At 33.5% G+C, this 25033-nt stretch overlaps 1 protein-coding gene across 4 annotated transcripts in view; it reads left to right on the top strand.

Moving 5' to 3' along the window:
- The window catches only part of EPHA5 (EPH receptor A5), a 341103-nt gene extending 318348 nt beyond the window's left edge, over window positions 1-22755 (top strand). For all 4 annotated transcript variants that reach the window (XM_047091371.1, XM_047091369.1, XM_047091370.1 and 1 more), the window contains 4 exons: window positions 1102-1251; window positions 10647-10840; window positions 14378-14533; window positions 22650-22755. In XM_047091371.1, coding sequence (XP_046947327.1) covers window positions 1102-1251; window positions 10647-10840; window positions 14378-14533; window positions 22650-22755 — 606 coding nt within the window. The remainder of the gene's footprint in view (window positions 1-1101; window positions 1252-10646; window positions 10841-14377; window positions 14534-22649) is intronic.
- Window positions 22756-25033: the final 2278 nt, after the last annotated feature.

The raw sequence follows: 25033 nt of genomic DNA, 5'->3' as shown, positions 1-25033 counted from the left end.
AGTGACACACGGCCAAGCCTAATGATATAATCTTACCTATGAATATTTAATTAACAAAAGTATGTATCAGGAAAGTCTTTTTAAACTGGTGTTACCATATATCTAAGGAACAAATAATTTAAACATAGATTGAATAGTTCAAATTAACTTCAGCTCACAGAACAACTTCAAATGTTACATGAAGCTGTTATTTCCTTAAGTTCCATTTTTTTCCCTGGTGTATGAATTAAATCATTCCCTCTCTGCAAAATGGGAAAGCATAAGTTAATCTTTTCTGCAAGAAAATATTCAAATCCTGTACCCTCCCCCTTTAATATATTTTTGCTTATGGATGAAATGTTTGGTTTCCTAAGTTTGCCGGAAGGATATAAAAGTGTTTATTTTGTGGACTAAGAGGAAATCTACCAAACCAATTTTTTTTTTACCATGAAAAAACTCCAAACTTGATATCATGTCATAAATTTTTCCCCGCAATCTAATTTCAATAATTTTTAATTTGGTTAAATTAAGTGAGATACCTATCTATTAGGTAAAAACAAAAACAGTATGTAACAGAAAAAACACCAAAATATGTTGGCAGAAAATAAGAGAAATCAAGTCTAAAAGAAATTGCACAATGTCGGGGGAAATATAATTATATCTGATTTTCATGTTCGTCTTACTGTTAAACTTCTCAGGGTTGCATTCAGCAATCAAGACTTTCCATTTATAATTCCTATGTTAAAGAAAAGAAGAAAAAAACTACCCTGGGATTTTAAGTCCTTTACTCTCTGTTAGAAAGTCATGAAAGTTTACCTTATTGATTTGCTTGACTGCCTGCTTTCCCCTCTTTGAGTTGCCATCCTGATACTGTAATTGAGATGTGGGTCCTGTATGTGTTCCAGTAGTCAAATAGAATTTAAACCAGAAACCTTCCGGACAGCCAATTAGTAGTCAGTCTACAAGTGCTTACGGGCTGAGGTATGTGAAAAGAGACTGCATGCTGTCAAACAGATTCACTTAAAAATGCTACATCTCTTTCTAGATCTTTCTAGTGAGGCAGCAGTATCCCCAAATGTGCTTGAAGTATGTGGGAATTCTTGTATTCTTTTTCAATTTTAGGGAGGCAAAATTCCAATCAGATGGACAGCCCCAGAAGCTATAGCTTTCCGAAAGTTTACCTCTGCCAGTGATGTCTGGAGCTATGGAATCGTGATGTGGGAGGTTGTGTCTTATGGGGAGAGACCCTATTGGGAGATGACCAATCAAGACGTAAGTATGGAACTACTCTCCCTCGAGTTTAGAATGAAATGCTTTATTCTCTGAGTTGGAAGAAAGAATCTTTTTTCATTTCTCAAAATGACAGTTGCTTAAAAAAATGAAATACTTTGCTTATCCTCTGATCTGTTTTATTGTTGTTGAAATAGCCTTTATGCAGAAACTCAAAATGAGTTAGTACAAAAGAGAGTAAGTTACTGTTACATAAAATTTAGTCCCTTGCCAGACAGTTTTAGCTGTACTATAGTGATGGGTTCACTCATTTTATGTCAGTATTATTTTCAAAGATGAAGAAGAAGCCATCAGAGAATGAATACTGACAGCCACGTTTTCATGATTTGCATTTGATAAAGACAGCTAATACTCCAAACTGAAAGGATGAATGATATTGATGTAATAGTGGATGCTTTTAGGGGATAAAAATAATAATCTATGTTTTTTTTAATTTAAAAAAATGTAAGAAGAGTTGGACTGTCTAATATGGGGAAAAACAGATTTTTTTTCTTACATGGAAAAATAATTCACACTTAGAATAATAGAATCCTAAAATTAAAGAAACTATGAAAGATTCTTCTATTCAAGTTCAGAATATTTATTATGTGATGCCTGACACATGGCTCTTTGGTCTTTGCTTTTGTAATTTTCCATTGTTACTATTCAATACAGCCTTCCCATTTTGGATCACGTTGAAATTTGATATTTTCCCTTCAAATAACAACAACTGTAAAAGCAGCTAACATATATTGAACCCTAACTATGTGCCACATACTGTCTTAAGTGCTTCATCAACTGTCTCGTTACTTCTTTATAAAACCAGTATATGGAGCAATCTTAACTCAACAGCATACTGATTTAAAACATTTATTTTTTTCCTCCAATTATTTCTTTCATCCATGCTCTGTAAAATCTCCCACTCCTACGCCTTCAGGGGTTATTAGACAGATCCTACAGCTCTTCAGCCTCATTTTGTTGAAACAACAGTCCCATGCCAGTAATTAAGATTCAATTTCAGATATAAAAATTCAAGTCCAGTCTAAATCAAAGCCAATGCCATATCCATTTCAAAGTGTTTTCCACAACCACAAGGCCAGCCTGACCCTTGGTACCTAGCGAAGGAAGAATGGTCCCATTTTTGCTCCTCTTCCTCCTTTGGCAAAGTTTGTATCTAGATTTTTCAGAATTGCCCTTGATGGGTATGTAGAAAAGAAAGGGCAAGATTTTTTTTTTTTTTTTTTTGCTAGTTGTTGATGCCTCCCACAGGTCAAATACCCAAACGTTGGTTCTCTAGTGAAGTATGTGTCGGAGCTCTTGAAAGGACCCCTGGGGACGGTCACCAGAGGAGGAGGGTGTCTTACGCCAACTTACTTCCAGGGTTCACCTCACTTGCTGTCTGCTTCCAATCTCACAGTCTCTTGCTGTCCAGTGCACATGTGTACTTCACCTGAGAGTGAAACCCATTCTGGTTGGATGCTCTGCCATTGTTCCCTTTTTGGACTACTGTTGTAGACTGCTCCAGCCAGCCTGCCTTCTTCCAATATCTCCTGGTGAGATGTCAAGGTCACACATTGGCTTTTCTAAGACTTATTTCATAGCATTCTTCTCTGATAAGTGACAGTAAATTGGGCTTAATGCATTCCCACCCCCTAACAAGCCTATGGCAAGGCAGTGAACCCTTTTTGTAGTTATCTAAAATTGCTACAATCGGTTTTCTTTGTGTCCTACTCACTTGGTTTAGGGGAAGGAGTGCTGGCTTATATTTCTCTAAATTTGGGAGAACATAGTATCTATTCACTTCAGCTTTACAATTTTAGGGCTAGTGCTGTTAAAAAAAAAAACTGTATCATTGAATTCCTATTGTGCATCTCTCATCAGAGAGATGCTATTGTAATTCTTGTTTTGCAGTTAAGAAACTGAATTTAGAGAGATTAAATGACTTTCTTAAGGTCACAAAAAAATAAGAAAAGTAGCACCAGAGATTTCACCATGATTCTCTAAAATTTTTGTACCAAACTACCACACTATCTCCAATTAAATCAATGTCTGCTTCTTCCCTTCCATTTTCAACCAATGATCCTAGATCAGCCATCTGGATGAATATAAAATCTTCAACTCAAATTCAACTCTGGATTTTTATAACCTGAAGGAAGACCAGACCTGTTTGCTACTTACTTTTCTCCAGATAAATGCCAAATGCTAACTTGAACTACCGAGCACTTCACAGTTGGCTTCTAACTTTTCTTAAGACTTATTTTAATGCCATTCTGTCCTTTAATTGTTGTGAAAGTATTTTATTCTGCCATGCCAAGGAAAACATTGGTCCCTTATTTACCTAGTTAACTTCTTTTCAATTCTCATTCTGTAACTCAGAATTATTAGTCCTTCCCAGCTAGTGTATGATATGTGTAGCATTGTTATCTACATTATTGGCAATTTTATGTGATACAGTTGCATCTGTCACAAATAAAATTATAGACCAGAGTAGAACATGATAGTATGTAAATGCTCATAGTGTTTTTGTTGATCGTGACTGGGCTTGCTCATGTTGGCAGTGGGGTTGGTTGCTCTATACTGGCATACCGTGGTTCTAATCCACGTGACCTTCATCTTCCTCTGGAGACCAGTAGACTAGTGTAGATGTGAGCTTATCTGTCAAGTGACTGAAGGGCAAGAATGATCTCTATTGCATCTCATCAAGTAGCATAAAATTACATTGGCCAATCCAATAATCAGGCCAGTTGCAGTGGCCAATCCCATATTTAGGGCAATCACACTGCCTATTGTGAATGGACAATATAAAATTATACTAAGAGGGACATAGAAACAAGGAGGTATGAAGGATTTGAGACACGTTTTTTTTTTCTTTCTGATTTTAGCCATTTGAGAGTTTTGATATACTCTCAGATAACTTTAATTCAAACTATTTAGAAAATAAAAGGGAGTGCTGATATAATATTCTCAGGAAATTATAATAAAAACTAATATTTTGGCTTTGACTAGGTTTACCAAGAATCTAGATAAGGTTTAAAGTAAATGATTATAAAATTGCAGATCTTTCTGTCTGCTTTTAATAAATTGTACAATAGATGCTATGTATTTTCGAAGCAGGTTCACAGTTGTTAGTAGCATTTAGCTTCTACATATAGCACTAAGTTTGATTTCCTCAATTGCTATCCAAATTTGTATTTAAGAAACATGACAGATCTGTATTTGAACACCATGATCACTGAATATTTCTTTGGAAACAAACTCTCAGAGAGCAAAATAGAAGTACTGATTTGGTGTTTTGAATGATATATCCCATAATCTCTACATTCCAGATACTATCTACTTCTTAAAAGGCTTTGCATCATGAAAATATTACACTGCCAAGACATGCAGAATATTCTAAATCTCCCAGAGGAGATCTTCCACCATGTCAAGGGGACAGAATGCTGCAGTGGGTTTATTTTGATTTAGGATTGCCTCTGTCATCACAGAGAAAAAACATAACAGCACATCATAAAAATAAACCAGAATGATGAAGATAATTTTAATACCAGACCATGAACTCTGATTCAAGCTTAGGAACCTAAGATAATATCCTGAGGTCAGTAGAGGCTTCTTTATTGATAGCAAACATTTTAAATGGCAACATTTTTCTGAACTTAAAATCCAGACCCAAATAAAAAGAGACTCAATTGCATTGCATTTTTATGCTTAGTAACAGTGTTTTACTCTTGCATTTATTGGGAAATATATGAATATGTAGACTACACTAAGCACATAGATTACAAAATGTTTTAGAAACTCATTTATCTGTTTTTCAGTCTTCTTATGTTAGAATTACTTTTGTTCTTTGTTCTTTTTTTGACTGTTTTCTATTACTATTTCTGCTGGCCTACATCTTACTCTAAGGCAGGAAGAATTTTTGACCCCAAAAGGATGTCAGCCTACTTTGTACGGGGCGTGCCTCTCGTCCTCCTTCTATTCTTTGTTGTAATTTCTGATGGGACAAAAAAAGATACACATATCTTATATTTCTGAAATATTTTATGGTAAAACAAAAAGAATATTTTATGATAACACACAGCATGTTATAATTAAAGTGTGAGGAACTTAGGTCCCATATAAATACTGAAAATTACCAAGATTTGACAGTGAACAAATTATTTGACTTAATAGCCTCAGTATAATAATATCTACAATGAGTGTATTTGACAAATATTGGTCTTTGAAGATAATATTAGTCTTGCAAGGATAATACTGCCTGCACTGAGAGAAAAGCAATTATTTTAGTGACTGGTAACCTCATTTCAACTCTTATCCCTTTGGAGTAAGCGATACATAAAGAAATATCCATATTCAGTTCAAAAGTCCTGTACCTTTCTATTTAACAACAACAGCAAAAACAAAAACCAAAAATCTTGAACTAAAAGCCAGTCATTTTGGAATCTATAACTCTTGGTCAATTTCAATGATTACAAAGGGAATGGACTTTAATAGAGGATTTTTAAGATGTCTTTAATCTCTGGATTGCTACTGATCTAAGATTGATGTACTAAGAAAAAGATATACTCTATATATCTTTAATAATATTGGAAACAGAAAATAAATCCTACGAAAAAAATGGGTATATCCAGAACTATTTCTTTGGTATCTGAGATTATTTCCAAGAATATATTCTTAAACTCCAGTCACTTCTGAAAAGCCTCATATCTCACAGTAACAAAATGACTCATGTGTGAGATTTCAAGTAAATACCTAGCAACATAGGCGCTCACACCTTAGTTAAATTTAATTAATCAAAACACACTACTGATGCTCAAATTCCGCCTACAAAATTCCTGCCACTCAGTTATCCAACTTACATTTTTACATCTCCTGTGATGAAGAATGTACTCCTTTCCAAAATAGCACATTTTAATTGTAGATATTTTTTTTTCTTGTGGAGCAAGAAATCTGATTCCATGGAGTGAGATCTATAACTCTCCCAAATTATTTAGTTGGAAGGTAGTTATTTCTTTTTTTTTTATTTTTTTTTTAATTTTTTTTTAAATTTTTTTTCAACGTTTATTTATTTGTGGGACAGAGAGAGACAGAGCATGAACGGGGGAGGGTCAGAGAGAGAGGGAGACACAGAATCGGAAACAGGCTCCAGGCTCTGAGCCATCAGCCCAGAGCCCGACGCGGGGCTCGAACTCACAGACCGCGAGATCGTGACCTGGCTGAAGTCGGACGCTCAACCGACTGCGCCACCCAGGCGCCCCGGAAGGTAGTTATTTCTAATTCCAATGGTGAGACTCAGCATCAGGATGGGAAGATCACAGGTTTGCTTGCCAGAGAGACTTGCCTGTAATTCTTACCACTGCTACTTCTTGGTTGTGTAAATACAGGCAATTACTTAACCTTCTGGAGTCTCGTACATTTCATCTATAAAATGCATATAATAGTTCTTATCTTACAAATATATGATGATGATGAATATAGATATTATATGTACAATTTGTGGTGTAGTGCTTATGATATAATGCCTGTGCTAGTCTAGGTCCTGCAAGAAACCTATTCCAAGAAGGAATTAGATATACATTAGTATTATTAAGGAGAAATTCTTGTAAGGAAGAGGAATGCGGGATAGCTGGGAGAGATGTCAGTCCGTGAAAACATTGTCTGTCATAGGGGTCACATAGAAATGAGCCTATCTTATTATCACTGCCATGCTCAATAATTGACTGGAAGTAACCTTTGCAACGCCTGGCTTTGGTGTAAATGTGATGATGGTTTTAGAAAGTTTAGGGTTAAAGGTTGTTGATTAATTAGCATCCAGCAGGTAAAGATCTGAGAGACAAATTTTCATGATTTCCATGCTCTTCACCTTTTGCAGCACGGACCTACTTCCCCACACAGGTTCCAGGAGCATCTGTTTCATGATTCTATGGGTTTTTCTATCTAAGTGGAAACTCAGAAGAGGCAGGTTATGAACTGAACTGTAGTCCCTGTGGTTTCAGTTGATCTCAGGACCTCACCTGGTCCTTTGCCTCTCCTTCCTTCACTATCCATTCTGGATTCCCCTCATTTATCAATATGGCAGGTCATGGTGGCTGAACTAGTAGCCTGGATCCATCTTTCATTCTTGGGGGTTAGCCTTTTCAGGCCACAGTTATTACAAAAGAGTAACAAGAAGTCCCAAGTGTATCACCTAGGGTTCGCAGTATTTTTCCCTGCCCCAACTGTGTGAAAGCAGCTTAAATGCCTTATGGATGAATTTATGATGTACTATGTGCAGTGGTTGCTGGAACCACCCTTGTACCAGCTAGCAGATTTTCAGAATGAGATCATGTTGACAGTTTGCAATCGACCTGGAGGGAGTATTTATACCATGTAAACAAGTAAACGATACAATATGTCCTCCCCCCACCAAGGAGAGCCTGTTGTTAAATATTTACCAGTACATCACTGAGTATTCGATACTCACACATTCTTCGCTAGGAAGTGGGTGCCCTCATAGAGTGATATGCTTTGTGGGATTCATTGTTTGTGGATAGTGTATTGCAAAGCTTGTAATGGTGTTTGAGGCTCTGTGGGCAGCAAAAGCAAATCGTACCCAGAATAGGTATATGTACCTGAGAGGATGAAGCCCAGTGAAGTCAACTGGCCACCAAGTGAATAGTGCCATATCGGGTGCTCAATATTGAAGTTTCATGTATTAAGAGAAGCAGCATTTTTAAAATTGTGTTTAGACGACTGATTTACATGTCAATGCCAAGAAAACACGTAGCTTATAATAACATTTCAGATGTAGCCCATATGAACTGGTGCCAGATAATCTGTAAAACTTCTGGTTGTCTGTTTCTTTTTTCTCTTTCTTTCCTTTGTTTATCTCAACTGTCTACCTTAACAAATGTAATGGTAATAAGAAAGTCAATGGAGATTATGATTCATTTAGCTATACATTATAAACTGTGTAATAAAATGAATAGCCTGAATTGCACTTTGATATAGTTCAAGCATTTCACAAACCACCAGAGCACTAATACATTCATTTCTCCCCCAAACTATGAAGGGAGTGTAGTTAAAAATGAAAAACAAAATTCAATATGTTGGAATATAAAAATCTCAAGTTATAGTTTAAATATATTTTGAAGATAAATTCTAAAGATGAATTTAGAATTAAATTCAATGACCTAATTTCCTGGACCAAGTACTGAGGTTAACTTAGAGACATGGTATTATATTTCTATTTATAAATTTGCCTGAAAATAAAGTTGATTAAGTAATATAGTCTAGAAATAACATCTCAAATCAAATAACTCATAAAATTCCTTTAAAACTAGTGGCTTGGTTTCATTTACTCATTTCACAGTCACATGTGAAGACTAGCTACTCAGTGAAAGAAAGACAATATTTTAAAAAGCATAGGTGTTAAAGAAAAAAGAGAGCTTATTGGTAGCAGCTTTGGGGAAAATTCATTATGAAACAAATCAGGTTTTAAATAAGTAAAAATCACTGTTCTCACTGCATACTGAAGTATTTCGTGACAAACTGTATTAAGACATTTTATTTTGGTACTCACGTTATTAAAGGTAACTGCTATTGCTGTTATCATCAGCAATGGGAAGTCTTCTAATAAGCAAACTAATACATAAATGAACTTTTATTAATATATAATTATAAATAGTACTTTTTATTCTTTCACTATCTATTCTTTTATTGATCACCAGTGAGAATAAATGTTTTCTCAAAATTTATTTAGCATTTTTTTCTTTTATAAATTTTTGATTAATATCTGTTCCTCATGAATCTGTTGTTTTATCATGTTATTTCTCAATATGCATCCACTTTTAACACGTTAAAGAGGCTAACCATATGTTTTAGTTTTTGTAATAATTTCTACCATGGTTTGCCATTTAATTTTTTATGCTGTTTTTGAGTTAAGTTAACTTAAGTGGTAAGTGACTCTCAGGAGTTTCATTCATAGTTATTCAGTTATTTGACCATTTATTTTTTGGAGTCCTTGAGTCCTTGAAGTGCCTGAACTTAACTATTTGTGCTTGTCAGGAACTTTTATTTCATGCCCTTCCTGGGTAGATATATACCACACCTGGATGCAAGCTATAACCAAGTTATGATGACTCTCACATTTACATTTTCATCTCAAATATCTCCTGTATCCTAACCAGATTCCTGCCAAGTGTCATCTGGGTGTTTCCCATGCACTCCAAACAAAACAAGCCCCAAATTATACTTGTCAACATTCTCTCCCCCCATGAATGTGTTTAGCTAAAGTAAATAGTAACAACCATCCAGTGTGAAAGGTTTGAACTTAAACACTTTCTCTCTACCTGCTGCCTCTAGGCCATAAAGTTCCCTTAAATATACCATTTCATCTTCTTTCTATGTGCTCCTGCTTTTGTGCAGGTGCCATTTTCTTTACCATTGAGAGACTGTTTTGTTCCAATCTTGCAAGATTTTTTTTGTAAATTTCCTATTCTAATCATCACATATATTTTTTCATTTGTCAAATCAAATCTAAAGTCTTTCTCAAAAAATGTAATTAATAGTTAAGGAAATATCCACAACAGGAATTTGAGAACTATGTTTATTAGTATTGATTTGGGGATCACTTAAATATTTGAATTTTCTAGAATAAAACCTGCATTATGTTCAGAAGCATAAACGAATTTCTTCTGTAGTTAGACATTTTGATGGCAGCAGCAACATTATGAATGTTTTTGATGAAACAATTTCACAATTAGACAATACTCACATGTGTGGTTTTATTTAAAATCGATGATGTTTGAAATGCCTGTGCTGCTTATGCAGTCATTCCAAATTCCTGACAGAAATCAGTAGATGATAATAAACAGCCAGACTCTGACATTATTAAATGATACATGAGACAGTTATGCTAATTTAGCCTTTGACTTATCCATCATTTACCCTCCAAAAGTCTCTTTTGAAGTAAAATTGCAGTTCTATTGCTTTAAAAAACGTGGATCTGCCCATAATTTTTCATTACAAAGACATTAACTTTTCAGAGAAATCACTAAAAAACTCTAATGCCTGTTTGGTTCCAGAATGCAAGGATAAATAAATAAAACATGAACATTATTTTTATGTCAGTTAATGTTACAAATCACCCTTCATCAAGATTTTATGTAAAAATGATTACCACTTATTTTCTTTATAATATGTGAAGAAAATCTTTTTACATTGTGATAACATATTTACTTTTTGTTATTGTTGTTTTATTTTGCAGCAAATAGAAGTAATCAGAGATTTGAGAGAGAACGATGCTGGTTATCAGTGCAAGAGTAAGACTAAGACAGAATGAAAGTTGGATAGTAGGAAATTTCTCGAGCTATTCTGTACTGTTTGTGGTGTTGAGTATGGCTCTGTTTTGCTTTATGCAGGTGATTAAAGCAGTGGAGGAAGGCTACCGTCTGCCAAGCCCCATGGACTGTCCTGCTGCTCTCTACCAGTTAATGCTGGATTGCTGGCAGAAAGACCGAAATAGCAGGCCCAAGTTTGATGAAATTGTCAACATGTTGGATAAGCTGATACGTAACCCAAGTAGCTTGAAGACGCTGGTGAATGCATCGAGCAGGTAAAAAGCCAGACCTGAGAGCTTTTCCTAATGTAGCTAATTCAACTTGATGCCATGAATATTAAATCAATAACATCATTTCAGTACACACGTTAATCTATAGATCTGTATGACACTAATTTATTTAAATACAGTTTTTGCGTAATATTACTCTCTTACAATGAAATATAAATAATCAAATTAAAAGTATCTATGCCTAATCTACGAGTGTAAATGCCAGTTTCAGTAAAATGTTAACTATAGCCAAGTTCAGATAACATTATAAAAAACTCAAATGTGTGTATTTTCATGTGTTTTGGATCTCACATTAGTGTGGATGGGTCAAAATAAAATTATAAGATCATAGAGATAGCCAGGTAAGCACTGATAGACTTAAACCAGAGATATCTAACAATAATTACTCTTTGGTTTCTTTATAATAGACTTTAGTGTCTGCCATATTTTATAAACAATGACAACTCCTTTAGAGATTCTTTGCTCCTATCTGGTTGTACACAGATATTTGGTGAATCACTTACTGTGCAATTGGAACAAAACTTAAAACTGGTAAATGAATAAATTTGTGTGAAACAAATGAGCATTTTTACTTTTTTACTTCTAATTTTTTAAGTTTATTTATTTATGTAGAGAGAGAGAGAGCGAGAGAGAGAGAAGGAGAGGGAGAGGGAGAAGGAGGGAGAGAATCCCTAGCAGACTCTGTGCTATTAGTGAAGAGCCTGATGACCCAGGGCTCAATCTTACCAACCCTGAGATCATGACCTCAACCCAAACCAAGAGTCAGACGCTTATGCGACTGAGCCACCAGCCGCCCACAAATGAATATTTAAAACAATTTTTCTGAATGCACATGAATATATTTAAACAATGTTACATATTTGTAAAACATGTTTTTCTCTTTGATGTGATAAATTACAGAATTATCCTCACAAAAAATAAATCAGTTTGACTCTGTACTTAAGAAAAATTGCCAGAATGTTATTTTCACTATATTTGAGTCAGATCTTTATTTTTACAAAAAGTGTAACCAAATTGGCCTCCTATTAGCATGAACTAAATGAGGAACAATCTGTTGATAAAGTTACATAAGTTCTATGATTCTGACATAACATTTGTTTATTAGGCAAAAAGTCATTTTTAAATACAAATGAAGAATGAAACTTCAACTTCTGTTCAAGCATCATTAACTTTCTGTAGTAGCAACTGGAGAATTTATCTTCTTAGTGAATATTCCTTATGTTGCTACTGAAATATCTGCCTTTAAGTTATTTATTGTCATGTAAAAATGTAAGCATTTCTTTCATCTACTTATTTGAATTATGTTGTCTAAAGGGACCTAAAGAAAAGAAATCATAAAGAGACATTTTGATGATCTAAATTGTGTTAGTTTATATTGATATCATTATAGATTAAGAACAGTTTAAGAGTCTCCAATTTTTTTTCTTTTTGTGTGTGTGTGCAATATATAGAATCATCTTGCTAGGTTTCATTTAAACAGATTTGGCTGAAGACTATAGCACTTACTAGCCGTTTTTATTCGGTCATCTACAAATCCTAATTCTAGAAGATGTTAGCTCCTGGTCATTGTCTTAACCTGTATTTATTCTCACCCATGTCACAAAGCTTGGTGATTTCAGTAGCCATTTAGATGATGTTTGAATATCTCTCATTTTTGGTCTCTAGCCTACCATGAACTCTCCTTCTCAGCGTCATGTTCTAGATTTTGCTGTTACTAAAAATTGCAACTCCTCCATAATGTCAACTTCAAGATCCTACTCTCCAACTATTTTTTCTGTATTTCTACCTTCATAAAATCTTTGACTCCTATTACTTAAAGGCTACAAATCACAAGATACCCATTTATTCAGCCAATATTCATGTTCAGATTCATGTTCATGTCCACATCATGTCATCCTGTGGGATAGGTGCTGAGTATACAGCATTGAACAACACACTATTGGAGGAGGAAGATATTGAACAAAATAAAAAACATTAGAAAAGAACCTTGGCTGTGCAGCAGAGAGTGAGGATAGAATTTAGAGGATAACTCAGAGGCTAGAGTAGTTAGCAGATATGCCATGATGATGTCTTGGACTAAAGTGGCAACAAGTGAGATAGAGGAGTGATCAGATATGTGATATATTGGAAGTAGAATGGATAGTACACATAATGATTGATTGTGAGGGGACTGAGGACAAGGAAGGAGTGAACTGTTGTATCATATTCTAGAACGCGGAAGACTGCAGGAGGAATTGGATGTGAAAAAGATGACAAGTGTGGTTTCAGACATGTTGGGGCAATATTCCTATGAGAAATATGGAGGTATAAGTAGCTACAGGAATACATGAGACACTTGGGCTGGGGGTAAAAATTGGAGAAAAATAGATGCCACTTGAAGCATAAAAATGGGTAAAATTACCTAGAGTGGAATTTTAGCCTGAGCTGAGAAGATACAGAGCCAAATTTTAAAGCCAGGGAAAAGAGTAATCAGCAAAGGAGGTTTAAAAGATGCCAAGGGAAATTCAATGTCCTGGTAGCCAAGAAAGAGAGAATTATTCAAAACTTTGTGAGACAATATAGGAATTCAAAAGAGAGGTGGTGGAGGTGGATGTTGAAAATTTCTGAGGAGTCAATCATTTTGCAGATAGGAAATATTTATAGATTTCGGCAAAATAAAAATCATTGCTCACCACAGTGAGAGAAATTTTTATAGAATTGGTTTGGGAGGAAATATACTGGAATAGGTTGAAGTGTAAACAGAGTGTGAGAAAGTGCAGAGACAATGAATCAAAAGAAATGTATTTGTCCTATATCTTATGGTTGAAATTTACTGAGGCAAATCCCCCTGATGGACATTTAAATTGTTTTTGGCATTCGTTCCCACTAGTAAAAAATGGTACAAGTACTTTTTGTCATTTTTCCTAGTCATTTACTTCGGATGTATTTCCAGAAATGGTTCTCATAATTGTATCATTATTATTACTGGACAAAAAATATAGTCTAGTACAGCTAAGAGTATCTCCTGGTTGGTTAATCCCATTCAGTTTTCTAAAGTATTTGGGGTTACATTTTGTTTTCAAAATTCTATTACTCCTGGGCCAAGTTAACAAGCACATTTTTGTAAGAGTGTAAAATACAGGATAAATAACTTCTGGACTTCCTGAGAAATTAGCTTAAACGAGCATGAGTTTCTCTAGCAATGTCTAGGAACAATTGGGCTGACACAAATTATCCCTCATATCTAATTTTGGCAGCATTTTCTGTATTATTTTTATAAACAAAATACAATAGGAGGAAGTAAATACATCTAATGGAATTTTCAGCTAATGTTTTATATTACAGAACATTTACTTGTTAAGCCATCATAAGTTTTCATTGACTATGAGTAGAAAAAAATCTGAATAGACTAAGTTTGTGTTCTATATTTTAAATTATTTTCTTCCATAAACCCAAAAATCCCTTGATAGTGAGCCAATATTACAATTTATAATAAGAGACATGAAAATGTTACTTTTAATGTTGGTGTGCTCTGTGTTTTAGGGTATCTAATTTATTGGCAGAACATGGCCCACTGGGATCTGGGGCCTACAGATCAGTAGGTGAATGGCTAGAAGCAATCAAAATGGGCCGGTATACAGAGATTTTCATGGAAAATGGATACAGTTCAATGGACGCTGTGGCTCAGGTGACCTTGGAGTGAGTAATTTTTCTGATAATTTTTACATAATTGCTGGGGCGAGAAAAATTGTTTGGAATCCAATCTGGATGAGGTCAAGGGAAATCAGTTAACCTTTGCCCATGTGTGACAGCTTTCAAAGAAGCCTCTTCTTTTTTAGCCTGTATTGTTAACAACTGCATGGTTAATGCTACTTGTGGCCAGTATCTTTGCTTCTTTGCTTCAAACAAATAGCATTTGAATATTTGAATAATTGGAATAACAGCTCCTTGGCAAAATACTGGTATTTTGTGTTGTGGAAACGATGTTTTCTTGATGAAGTTTTTATACTGGAACCTATGTTATATGAATGTAATTACAAAACAAACTGTAAGCACAATTGGTGTGGCTAGTCCTACATAACAGCAAAACATATTCTTAAATTTGGGCTATGATGAATACCCGGGTAGCAACAGCTTAAACAAAGCTTCCCAGGCAGGAATCTCATTTAATCTCTAAGTGGTGCACCTTATATTCTTGTAATCCAAGGATATATTAGATTCTGCCTCTGATTTGTTATTTGGTACAATCTCAGTGGAACCAATTGTGCCCTTTTCTGTTTGCACGGTTAAGATAAAATTTATCAAATCTTATTAAATAAAAATCACTAGAGTTAAGCATTAAATTCTTTAAGGTTGTAAGTTGTTTGTATTTTATTATATACTCTGTATGTGTAATTATTTTAGCCTAATATTTGTTATTTGTGAAAATTAACTGTTGTTATGGTGGTTCCATCTAGCTTACATTAACATGAATAATGTTTTAACCTATGAATATGATGACAACTTACTTTAAATTACCTACAGATTCAAAGGTTAAAATATTATTGTAAGGATTAGAACATGGTAGAACATTCTAAAGCACTAAACCACAGTCCTTATTCCATTATTTCACATAATATTAACACTGAGCACTCACCATTTCTATTCTGGCATTCTTTGACTCATTGAACTCACTGCCAGTCCACACGAAAGGTAACAGGGTATCATTTGTCACCAGATAATGTCACATTCTCAACATTTCTTATCCTCATCCCTATAATGCTGGACCTAAAATCACTACTCAGCATGCTCTCTTATGTTGCTGAATGTCATCTTCACCATCGCCTCCAAATTGTATCTATTTGATGACACGTATGCTTTGCCCATTATTTCTTTCAACACTCAAAGAACTCATTTGTGCTATATTTAAAATAGTAAACAAAATTTTGTTGATAATTTAAAACTATTTTTACATGATTGCTATTTAATTTTTCAGTAAAAATGGTCATTTTAATTTATTAAAGTCATTTGTCATTTTATATTAAAATGATACTGTAGGTATTTCTTCTACCCAATGTCAGATTACTTGTAAATATATAATAAAATTATTTGCATTAAATGATGTCTCTTTTTTTATTAAAATAGCACATATACCTATGTGTGTGTGTATATATATATATATGTATATATGTATATATGTATATATATACCTCCACTATCTTTTTGCTCCTCCCTTCACAGAATAATTTTAATCACAAATAATGGTTTTGCATTAACTACCTCTGTTTTACTTTATCTCTTTGGGGCCCCCAAATACTAGAAATATGTTGAATATCTTAGCATTGTATTTTAGCATTTCATTTATTGATTTTAATTATTTTCGCTCATCTTTATTGTCAGCTCCTCTATCCCCAAACTCTCATTTTGTATGTTTTGTTTAAAGACTTAAAGTCTTCTTCTCTCTTCTAATTATGGTTCTCCAACCTTTTTCTATTCTCTGGTAGTTTTTATCTGATCAATTTTTCTCTACTTGGTTCAGTTTCTTCTCTTTGTCTCCATTACTCTGCTATCTTGTTGCCTCTGGCTATATTGCCTCTTTTCTGATATTTTGTCTTTTGGTTCATTTACCTTAACCAGAAGTGTAAAGTGAAATTTGGAAACTGTGCTAAAATCTTCTTGTTCAGAGATGTTTGTCTCCATGTATCAGTTGCTTCAGACTCCTGGGCCAATAAACATATTCTTTACCATGAACTGAGCCAGCAAACCTCAAATCCATTGAAGCTGATTCCTTGGAGTACCAGACCTTTAAATATATGTCCTCTTGTTTATTGTGGTTTTGACCACATTCTTCCTGTTTGGCAAGAACACATTTATCAAAATGTTATTTAAATAACTCACAAAACAGTGAGTCATCAGTTACTTGTTTGGTCAGGAATATACAAAAAAGACTATCTGTGCATTTTGCTCGCCTTTCACCAAAATAATTATTAAAGGCACACGGCAAAGGAGCTGGGATATCAGCAAAGACAAAGACAAGCTCTTAAACACTTAAGATAATGATTTTTTACACATGGCCTTTACCCAATATTTAAATACTAATTTTATGGAGGTTGCATATGCTATAATAATATAATAAATATTATCGTCCACATTATTGCCAAGGAATAATAGAAATTGAGAACTGGAAGTATACCTGTAATAAATACTTGGGGGAGTGCAGTTAAGATCAATTAATATAAAGCAAAAGATCAAATTTCCATATAATTAAATTAGAAAAATATGTTAGAGTTTATGCCATCAAATTTGTTCTTATATTGGGTTCAAAAAAAGGGAGAGAAAATATTACAATTTTTCAGAACTGCTGACTTTGATAAAAATTTTCCATCATAAAGGTTTAATTTTGTTTGCGATTTCCTTCTTCTTTCTTTCTTTCTTTCTTTCTTTCTTTCTTTTTCTCTTTCTTTCTTTCTTTCTTTCGTTCTTTCGTTCTTTCTTCTTACTCTTTCTTTTGTTTGTTTATTTCTTGCCAGTAACATACATATATGGCTTAATGTGGAAAGAAAATGAACAGGTTAACAATCTTAGAGTTAAAATGTGTTCGGCAATGTGGTTTTCAACTTTAGATGTTTCTGTCTGCCATCTCTGTGCCTAAACTTTGCTATTCTGTGTACAATACACAGAACAATTGTTGTGGCAGTAATGATGCAATCTGTACTATGGTGTGTAAATGCAGTGAATTGTGGTTGACAGGGGGAATTGTTAAGCTTGAGGTGAGTTGCAAATTGAATCCAAAAACCTGTATTAAGGACAGTATTACCGCTGCTTTTTAAAACTTCTTGTCAGACCAGCACTGTCAACTTTTGATTATTCAGAAGACGAACAAAATCCAGTGAATTTAAATATTATGCCAATTGTGTGTAAACTGAAGAGGTTTATGTTAGTATCATTTATTCAAATGGGGCCTTCAACTACTAAAATGGAAGTTTCACAAATCTAGGGCCAAAATTTATGCACACCAATTCAAGCAGAGTTTTTATCTTATCAATAAAGACATTATGAATAATGTATTACACACCTAAAATACACATGGGAGTACTTATTTTCCTCTTCATTCTACATAATTAAGCTAAAGTTTCTTGTCCAACCATCACTATGTCTCACTCACTGAAAATCATGACCAAACATGGTTAATCTTTGCCAAATATAAATGTATTTATCTTGTATAGTAGATATATAAATGATTATCAGGACTCTAGAAATGAACCAAAAAATTTCAAGCATACCATTAATGGCATGATCAAATTATGACAACAAGAATAAACACTGAAATTTAGTGAATATTTGTTAATCTCTCTTCTCCCTTCTCCTATCCAGCCAGTGTTGCTGGGGTAAATACCAGTGATATGGCTAACAGGTGTGTAAAGCAGAAGGGAGGAGTAGTGAGGGAATGACTAATCCACAGATGGGTGAACTAAATCCTGAATAATCAAGAGTTGTTCCAATATCAACTAGACACCTCTTGTTATTCTATGTTTCTCATTCTGCCATTTTAGTATCATAATATCAGTGTTTTCCATTGTTTAATATTATAGAGTAACATTTGAAAATATGCTGAAATGTAATTCCATCAATGCCAGTTCATTATATTTGCAGCTTTTCTAAAACTGATATTGCTTTGTTGACAAAAGCCAAGTTATTTTTTATGTAACAATACTCCTCTTATCATGTTTAAATTCATAAGCCTATGCTGAATCATAGTTTATCATCATTAGAATTGGCTTTGGGTATTACTTAAGATTACACATGATCATGATACATTTAGTGTAATATTTATAAAAGAGACACATTTATAACTTTACCTTGGGTAAAATTTCCTATATAGAAAAATGAGATGAGTAAAATAGCATATCTTGCATCATTTTCAAAAAACTTTTCAGCAAACACTGTAAGTAGAGCAGCAACTTCATTATCGAATGTTAAATACTTTAATTTTTAACAAATTTCTCTCACATTGTTACTGCTAAATTGACCATTCAATATGTACTTGGCAGTACAAGAGTAAAATAGGAATGCTTAGAAGTCATGAAAGTATGAAGCAAAACTACTTAAAATACATTAATGCACTTAGCAATATTGGAATAAACCTTTACTGAAAACATTTTTCTAATGCTATTTTGTCATTTGTAATATAATTAGAAGAATATTAAATACAAGTTTTGAAGGAACTACTTTGCTGCCGAGAACAACTTTAACTTGCATAAATGATCTTATTTCTCTCTCACCTTTTCACTGAAAATCACACTGCATAAAGGTATATGGACATTGCATGCATTATACTCATGCGATTTTCTAAATCTCTGCACATTAATTTGACAGCTTTTGAAATGACAAGTCAGATTTTTAAAACATCAGCATTCCATTAAAGACACACATAATTTATGGCAATGTTTAAAATGCCGTGTCGTGTTTTTATAATTCCATTTCTTCCATGGAAAGGAGGAGGTGGGAGGGAGGAAGAGAGAATTTCAGTGGTCTGACCTTCTGTATGCATCTTAGGGGATAATCATATTATAAGGTGACCTTGAAAGAAATCTTATATTTAACACACTGGAAAAATTTACACAAATTTAACTCAAAATCTAGATGTATGAAATTTGAAGAAAGATTGTATTTGCCTATGAACACAAGCTCTATAACAGCATTTATTACTCAAATACAATTCCTCAAAACATGTGTTCTTTAGCAGGATATAGATGTCATAAAAATTTTAAATTTCAAAAACACAGTCTTTCTTGCGGTCAAGTTATTTTCAGAGAATGAAGTTATACTTACGTATAATATAGCTACTACATAATTAAGAAAGGGAAATAAAAATAAGTCAAACCAGTGATTTGATATCAGTGAAACAACCAAGTTTGGAATGTGGGGCGCATGTATGCACATCACACACACACACACACACACACACACACTTTAAATTAAGATTTCGATATTATATATTCAAAATCCAGGCTGTTTCAGTGGGAAGCCTATAATTTCTTTTTCAGGTCTTTCAGAATAAGTTGTGATGATTATTTTCAAAAGCTCATTCCTAATAATTGGTTTAGCCATATGAATTGTGCAGTCTAAGTATGTATCTATAGCATCAGTACTTTCAAATGGGTATTTGTCAGAATCACCTGTGAGTTTATAAGGCATATGATAAAACATATGTTTTAAAACTCCATTTCAATTACTAATTATTTAAATTCTCTAGCAGAGAATGATTATTTTCAGGTTAAGAAATTTTCATCCCTTTCACCTGACGTAGGTCCAAATTATGCTAGTGACCGGCCATGAAGTAAAATGAAATTGCCATGAAGTATAGATTAGCTCATAACTGAAATTGCCATGAGGTATAGATTGAGTTACCGTAGCCTCAAAGAAGTATGTGTTCAGCTTCCCTCATTAAATATTGTCTTTCTTTAGAATTTTGGATATTTGATGTTATAGCTACAGAGTTCTCATTTCCTCATGAGGAAATTATTGTAATTTAAAGTACTTTTTTCAAAATCAGATCTCAGAGTAATGAGAAATTTTTAAAGAGTATGGACTTTGGTATCAGGTTCCTGGTTTTAGTACTAGCCCTGACACCCACTAGCTGTGTCATCTACTCAAGTGATTTAAATTCTGTAAACTTCATTTTCTCATCCATGAAAGATTAACAGAAATCTATTATAGAGTTATGTATTTTTCCAGCATGTAGGAAGAGGACATCTTAATTGTCACTTATTATTTTTATATTAGTGTAATAGTTGTCAACTAGGGAAGATTTTGCTATTCAGGGGACATATGGCAGGAGTTTTGTCTTGTAACCACAAAGGGTCAACAGTAGTGCAATGCTTCTGGTATTTGGTGGATAGAGGCCAGAGATGATGCTAGATATTCTATAATGCACAGGATGGCCCTTAAAACAAAGACTTATCTATCCCATAATGTTAACAGGGGAAAAGCTAAGAAGTTCTGATGTAGTTGAAAAGAGAAATTTATTCCCATGCTAGTCAGTAACTCACTATTTTATAGTCTATTTCATAACCAACAATAGTGATTTTGTTTCAAAGTGAATTTTTACTGTTTTCTTTTTCTTTTTGCTGATTATCTTCCATGGCTACCGTTATAAATAAATATATAATATAAAATATAATATAATATAATATAAATATATTTTTACACTGATGTCTTATAGTTTTAATATTTTCTCATGTTCAATTCTAAGAGAGAAAGAACTATGTTGCCACCATAAGTATCAATTGCTTCTTTTTTTAGCTACTTTCCATTTCCTGAAACTCTCATAAAAAACCAATGAAACATAAAGGGGCAAAGAAACCTAAGATATTATTTAAATAAGCAATTATTTCCAATACTAATATAGGTAGAGCCTAAATACCCATTTCTAAAATTTCTATCCTCTGATAATTAAGAGATTTACTTGTTTCTAAAGCTATCCAATTTTACATATAATGATTCTAATGTCATTGTCTTCAATTCTAAGGAAGTCTAAGATAATCTGAAGTTAATACATTTACTGAATGCACAAATATTCTTTTACCATAATGTGTTCAATAAGGTAATTATCTGAAGAAATATAACATGGCAAACAGTTTGGTCACCTAAAAATCTTAAATTTTTATTTTTTTCCTATAATTAATGTTGTTATTTGCCAAACATACCTGAATAATTTTATTTGCCAAATATGTACCTCAAGGGAATAGAATTTCTGAATTTCCTATGAAATAACAATTAGGAACCATGGGCCCTGACCTTGAACTCCATAATACACTATTAATTTAGAAATCTAAACATTTATAATTTTCTTTTGAATAAGCTTGTTTAAAGGAAACAGTAAAAATATATCTTGGTTGAAAAGACTTTCTGATAGTGTGTAATCTTCAGAATGCTCTAAATGCCAAGAGAGCCTAGATATTATTTGGTAAAGGAGGAAAACTCTGGTATTTTGGGTTTCAAATAAAAAATAAAATACCAGTAAAACCTTGGTTTGCGAGCATAATTCATTCTACAAACATGCTTGTAATCCAAAGCACTTGTATATTAAAGTGAATTTCAAGAAGCATTGGCTCAGTTGTGATCATGTGACATTTGGTATCATGTACTACTGGCATTGCAAAACATTGCTCCTTTATCCAATTAAAATTTATTAGAAATATTTGCTCGTCTTGCAAAACACTCGCAGAACAAGTTGCTCGCAATCCAAGGTGTTACATATTTGGAAGTGTTCTGATAGCAATGTAGTGATCATTATCCCATAAAGATAATCTGTTACATAAAATGATTGTACTGACTGAGTCATTTGAAGAGTATGATCTTTGACTGCTTAACTGTAAAAATTTTAAAGTATATTTTATGCCTATTTCTTCTAGCAAAACAAAAAAGTTCTTGTTCCTGTTGTAGGTCCACATTTTCAAAATTATTCAATGAAATTGTACCTTTAATTTAAATATGTTATTGGTTAACGTGCAAATTTATTTTTCCACTAATCTGTGCCACCAAAATAATGATGTCCAAAAGATGAGGTGGGGGGGCAATTATATCTTATATCAGTCCTTATATTAAATATTTCTTTGACTGCAAACAGATTTTCAAGGTACAATTTTGAAGCCTGCCTTTGAAAATTGGACCCGATATGTCTCATATCGGATTGTATCATATCGATGTCTCATATAGGATTGTAATCTAATTAGCTTCTGCAAAATGTTTGTATCTTTGCCAGCGTGAAAGTATTGAGGTGTGCTACCAATTGAATCAATACATACATCCAATGTGTGCTTTCTTCATACAGGGATTTGAGACGGCTTGGAGTGACTCTTGTCGGTCACCAGAAGAAGATCATGAACAGCCTTCAAGAAATGAAGGTGCAGCTGGTAAATGGGATGGTGCCACTGTAACTTCCTTTTCATGTCACTTCGTCAAGTGAATGATTCTGCACTTTGTAAACAAGCCCTGAGATTTATTTTAACAAAAAAAAAGGGGGAAAAGGGAAAACTCAGTGATTTCTAAACCTTAGGAGAGCCTTGGTTCAAGCCACAGAATTTGTAATCAGTGTTTTACTAAAATCTCCTTATCTTCCTCTCAGTGTCTTCGTTTTTCATGAAGCAAGTATAACCCGCATAGAATAAAAACATGAGGTTAAACATGATCTTATGTTGCAACAAGAAAATCCTTTCCACTACTTCTACAAAATTTTATAAATGAAAATATAACTATATAGAGCACCTTTACAGACTGAATTAAGGCAGCCCCTTTCAAAACTTCCAAGAATCTACTTGAAAGGAAAAGTTTATAGCCATTTGTGGGCTAACAAAAGCTGCAATTTCCTGAAGTTTACTTCAAGTCTGAATTGTCTACATAAGTGTATTGAAGAGCAATATGGTTAGATAATTTCCTAATAGATACCTTCTTTTGTAATTTTAAAATGCTGTTACACAGCGTTAAGTTATAGAAACTAGTGTATAAATATGTTGCTTGATCAAGGACAAGTACAATACAGGGTGTATATTTATTTTTCTGTGTTATAAAATTTATGTTCAGTTGCTCTTCTAGAAACTATTAGGTAATAAATGTGTATATACTGTATCATTTGCTATATACCCAGGAATCAATTTAAGTTGGAGTTTCGTGTGTGATGCTTGCACATGCGTGCGTTACCATTCTGCTTGCATTTTTAATAGTGTTTTAATTTTAGCAACATACAGGAACGAGTGTTCCAGAGTGTAATAGGAATAGGAGAAATAGGGAAGCAGTAAAACGAAATTGAACACAAGCTTGTGTCTTTCTTCCTCTCATATGTCCAAAAGCTACTAAATCTCTTTATTCACTAACGGGAAATGTCTATAAGATTAAATCCCCTTTGGCTTTTTGAAAACACTTTGTGATATCTGTGACAATGCAGTTCTTCTAGCCATTAATCTTGCACCCCTGTAAGAAATTTCACCTTTCTGAGTCCCAGAAAATACCTTGTCAAGCAAAGTTGACACCGAAGGGCACATTTTCAGCAGGATGTAGAAGGATTTAACTGTGCAGGCTTCTGTTAATGTTGTTAAATCCAGGCACATAGCACTAAGCATTACCCCTAAGTGTTAATCCTTTGTAACCATTTCCCTTGTGGTTCAGCTGTAGACATTTTGATACTAAGGCAGCAATGGAATGATGAAATATATATATATATATATATATATACACACATTTCCTTCAGAATTTTCTTTGTTTCAAGATTTAACAAGTTTTATTTGTTGGTGGCAGTTTATTCATTTAGTAATTTCATCTTGTATTCAGTTTCATCAAGTCAAATTTACTTTGATAAACCAGTCCAAAGTATTATTTAATTGGCTTTATTAAGGAACTTAAGATATGGTTTGTGTACATTCTATGTGCCGCATTTGGTTAAGACTGGCATTTGTGGTACAAATTATACTGTTTATTATTAGAGTTATAACAAAACTGACTCCTTGGTGAAGTAACAATTTTTTATGGTATTGCATTTTATAGAACCATGGAAAGATACGTGATTATTCAAGGAGCACAGCATTTGAACAAAGTATAGCCTACTTATGATCATCAAGGGCAATAGTATATTGGAGTAGTCTGGGTTAATGGAATCTATAGAAAATATTCCTGCATGATATAAATGGTGTTCTCTCTCTTTTCCAAGCACTTGTTTTAGTTGAATGTTAGCCCATACAAGAATAAACCCTTAAGAAATAACTTCTTTCTACCCTGCCCACCTTTTACTTAAGCAGTAAAGTAACTCCTTGCTAAAGAACATGACAAAGAAAGAAAGAAAGAAAGAAAGAAAGAAAGAAAGAAAGAGGAAAAAGAAAAAGTTGTAAGCAACTCTCAGATGGTATATTAGTATATTTAGTTTGGTCCAGTTTGGGCTGTAAATACTTACTAGGTCTATACCATACCATGGGTTCTTATAAAATATGGTTCAAGTATACTTTATTAGTTTTGTGAAATTTTCAGAGAAAGTAAAGAAAGGTGGATTTAGCATTGTCTTGATAAAATCAGAAGTAAGCAGGCATCACTATTATAAAAGATGTCTTTGTTCATTTCAAGAAACAAAATGAACTAAACATTCTTTTTTACAAAATAATTGGAGACTGTGTTGCACTTTATTGAATTTTGTAAAAACAACTGAACTTAAGTGATAAAGTAACAACTGAG

Source organism: Lynx rufus, unplaced genomic scaffold (assembly GCF_022079265.1).
Source record: "Lynx rufus isolate CCGP_SWC_20201006 ecotype Redwood Valley unplaced genomic scaffold, mLynRuf1.p SCAF_3, whole genome shotgun sequence".
Lineage (NCBI taxonomy): Eukaryota > Metazoa > Chordata > Mammalia > Carnivora > Felidae > Lynx > Lynx rufus.
Note: the sequence above shows the minus strand (reverse complement) of the source record. Positions and strands in the feature narration are given on the sequence as shown.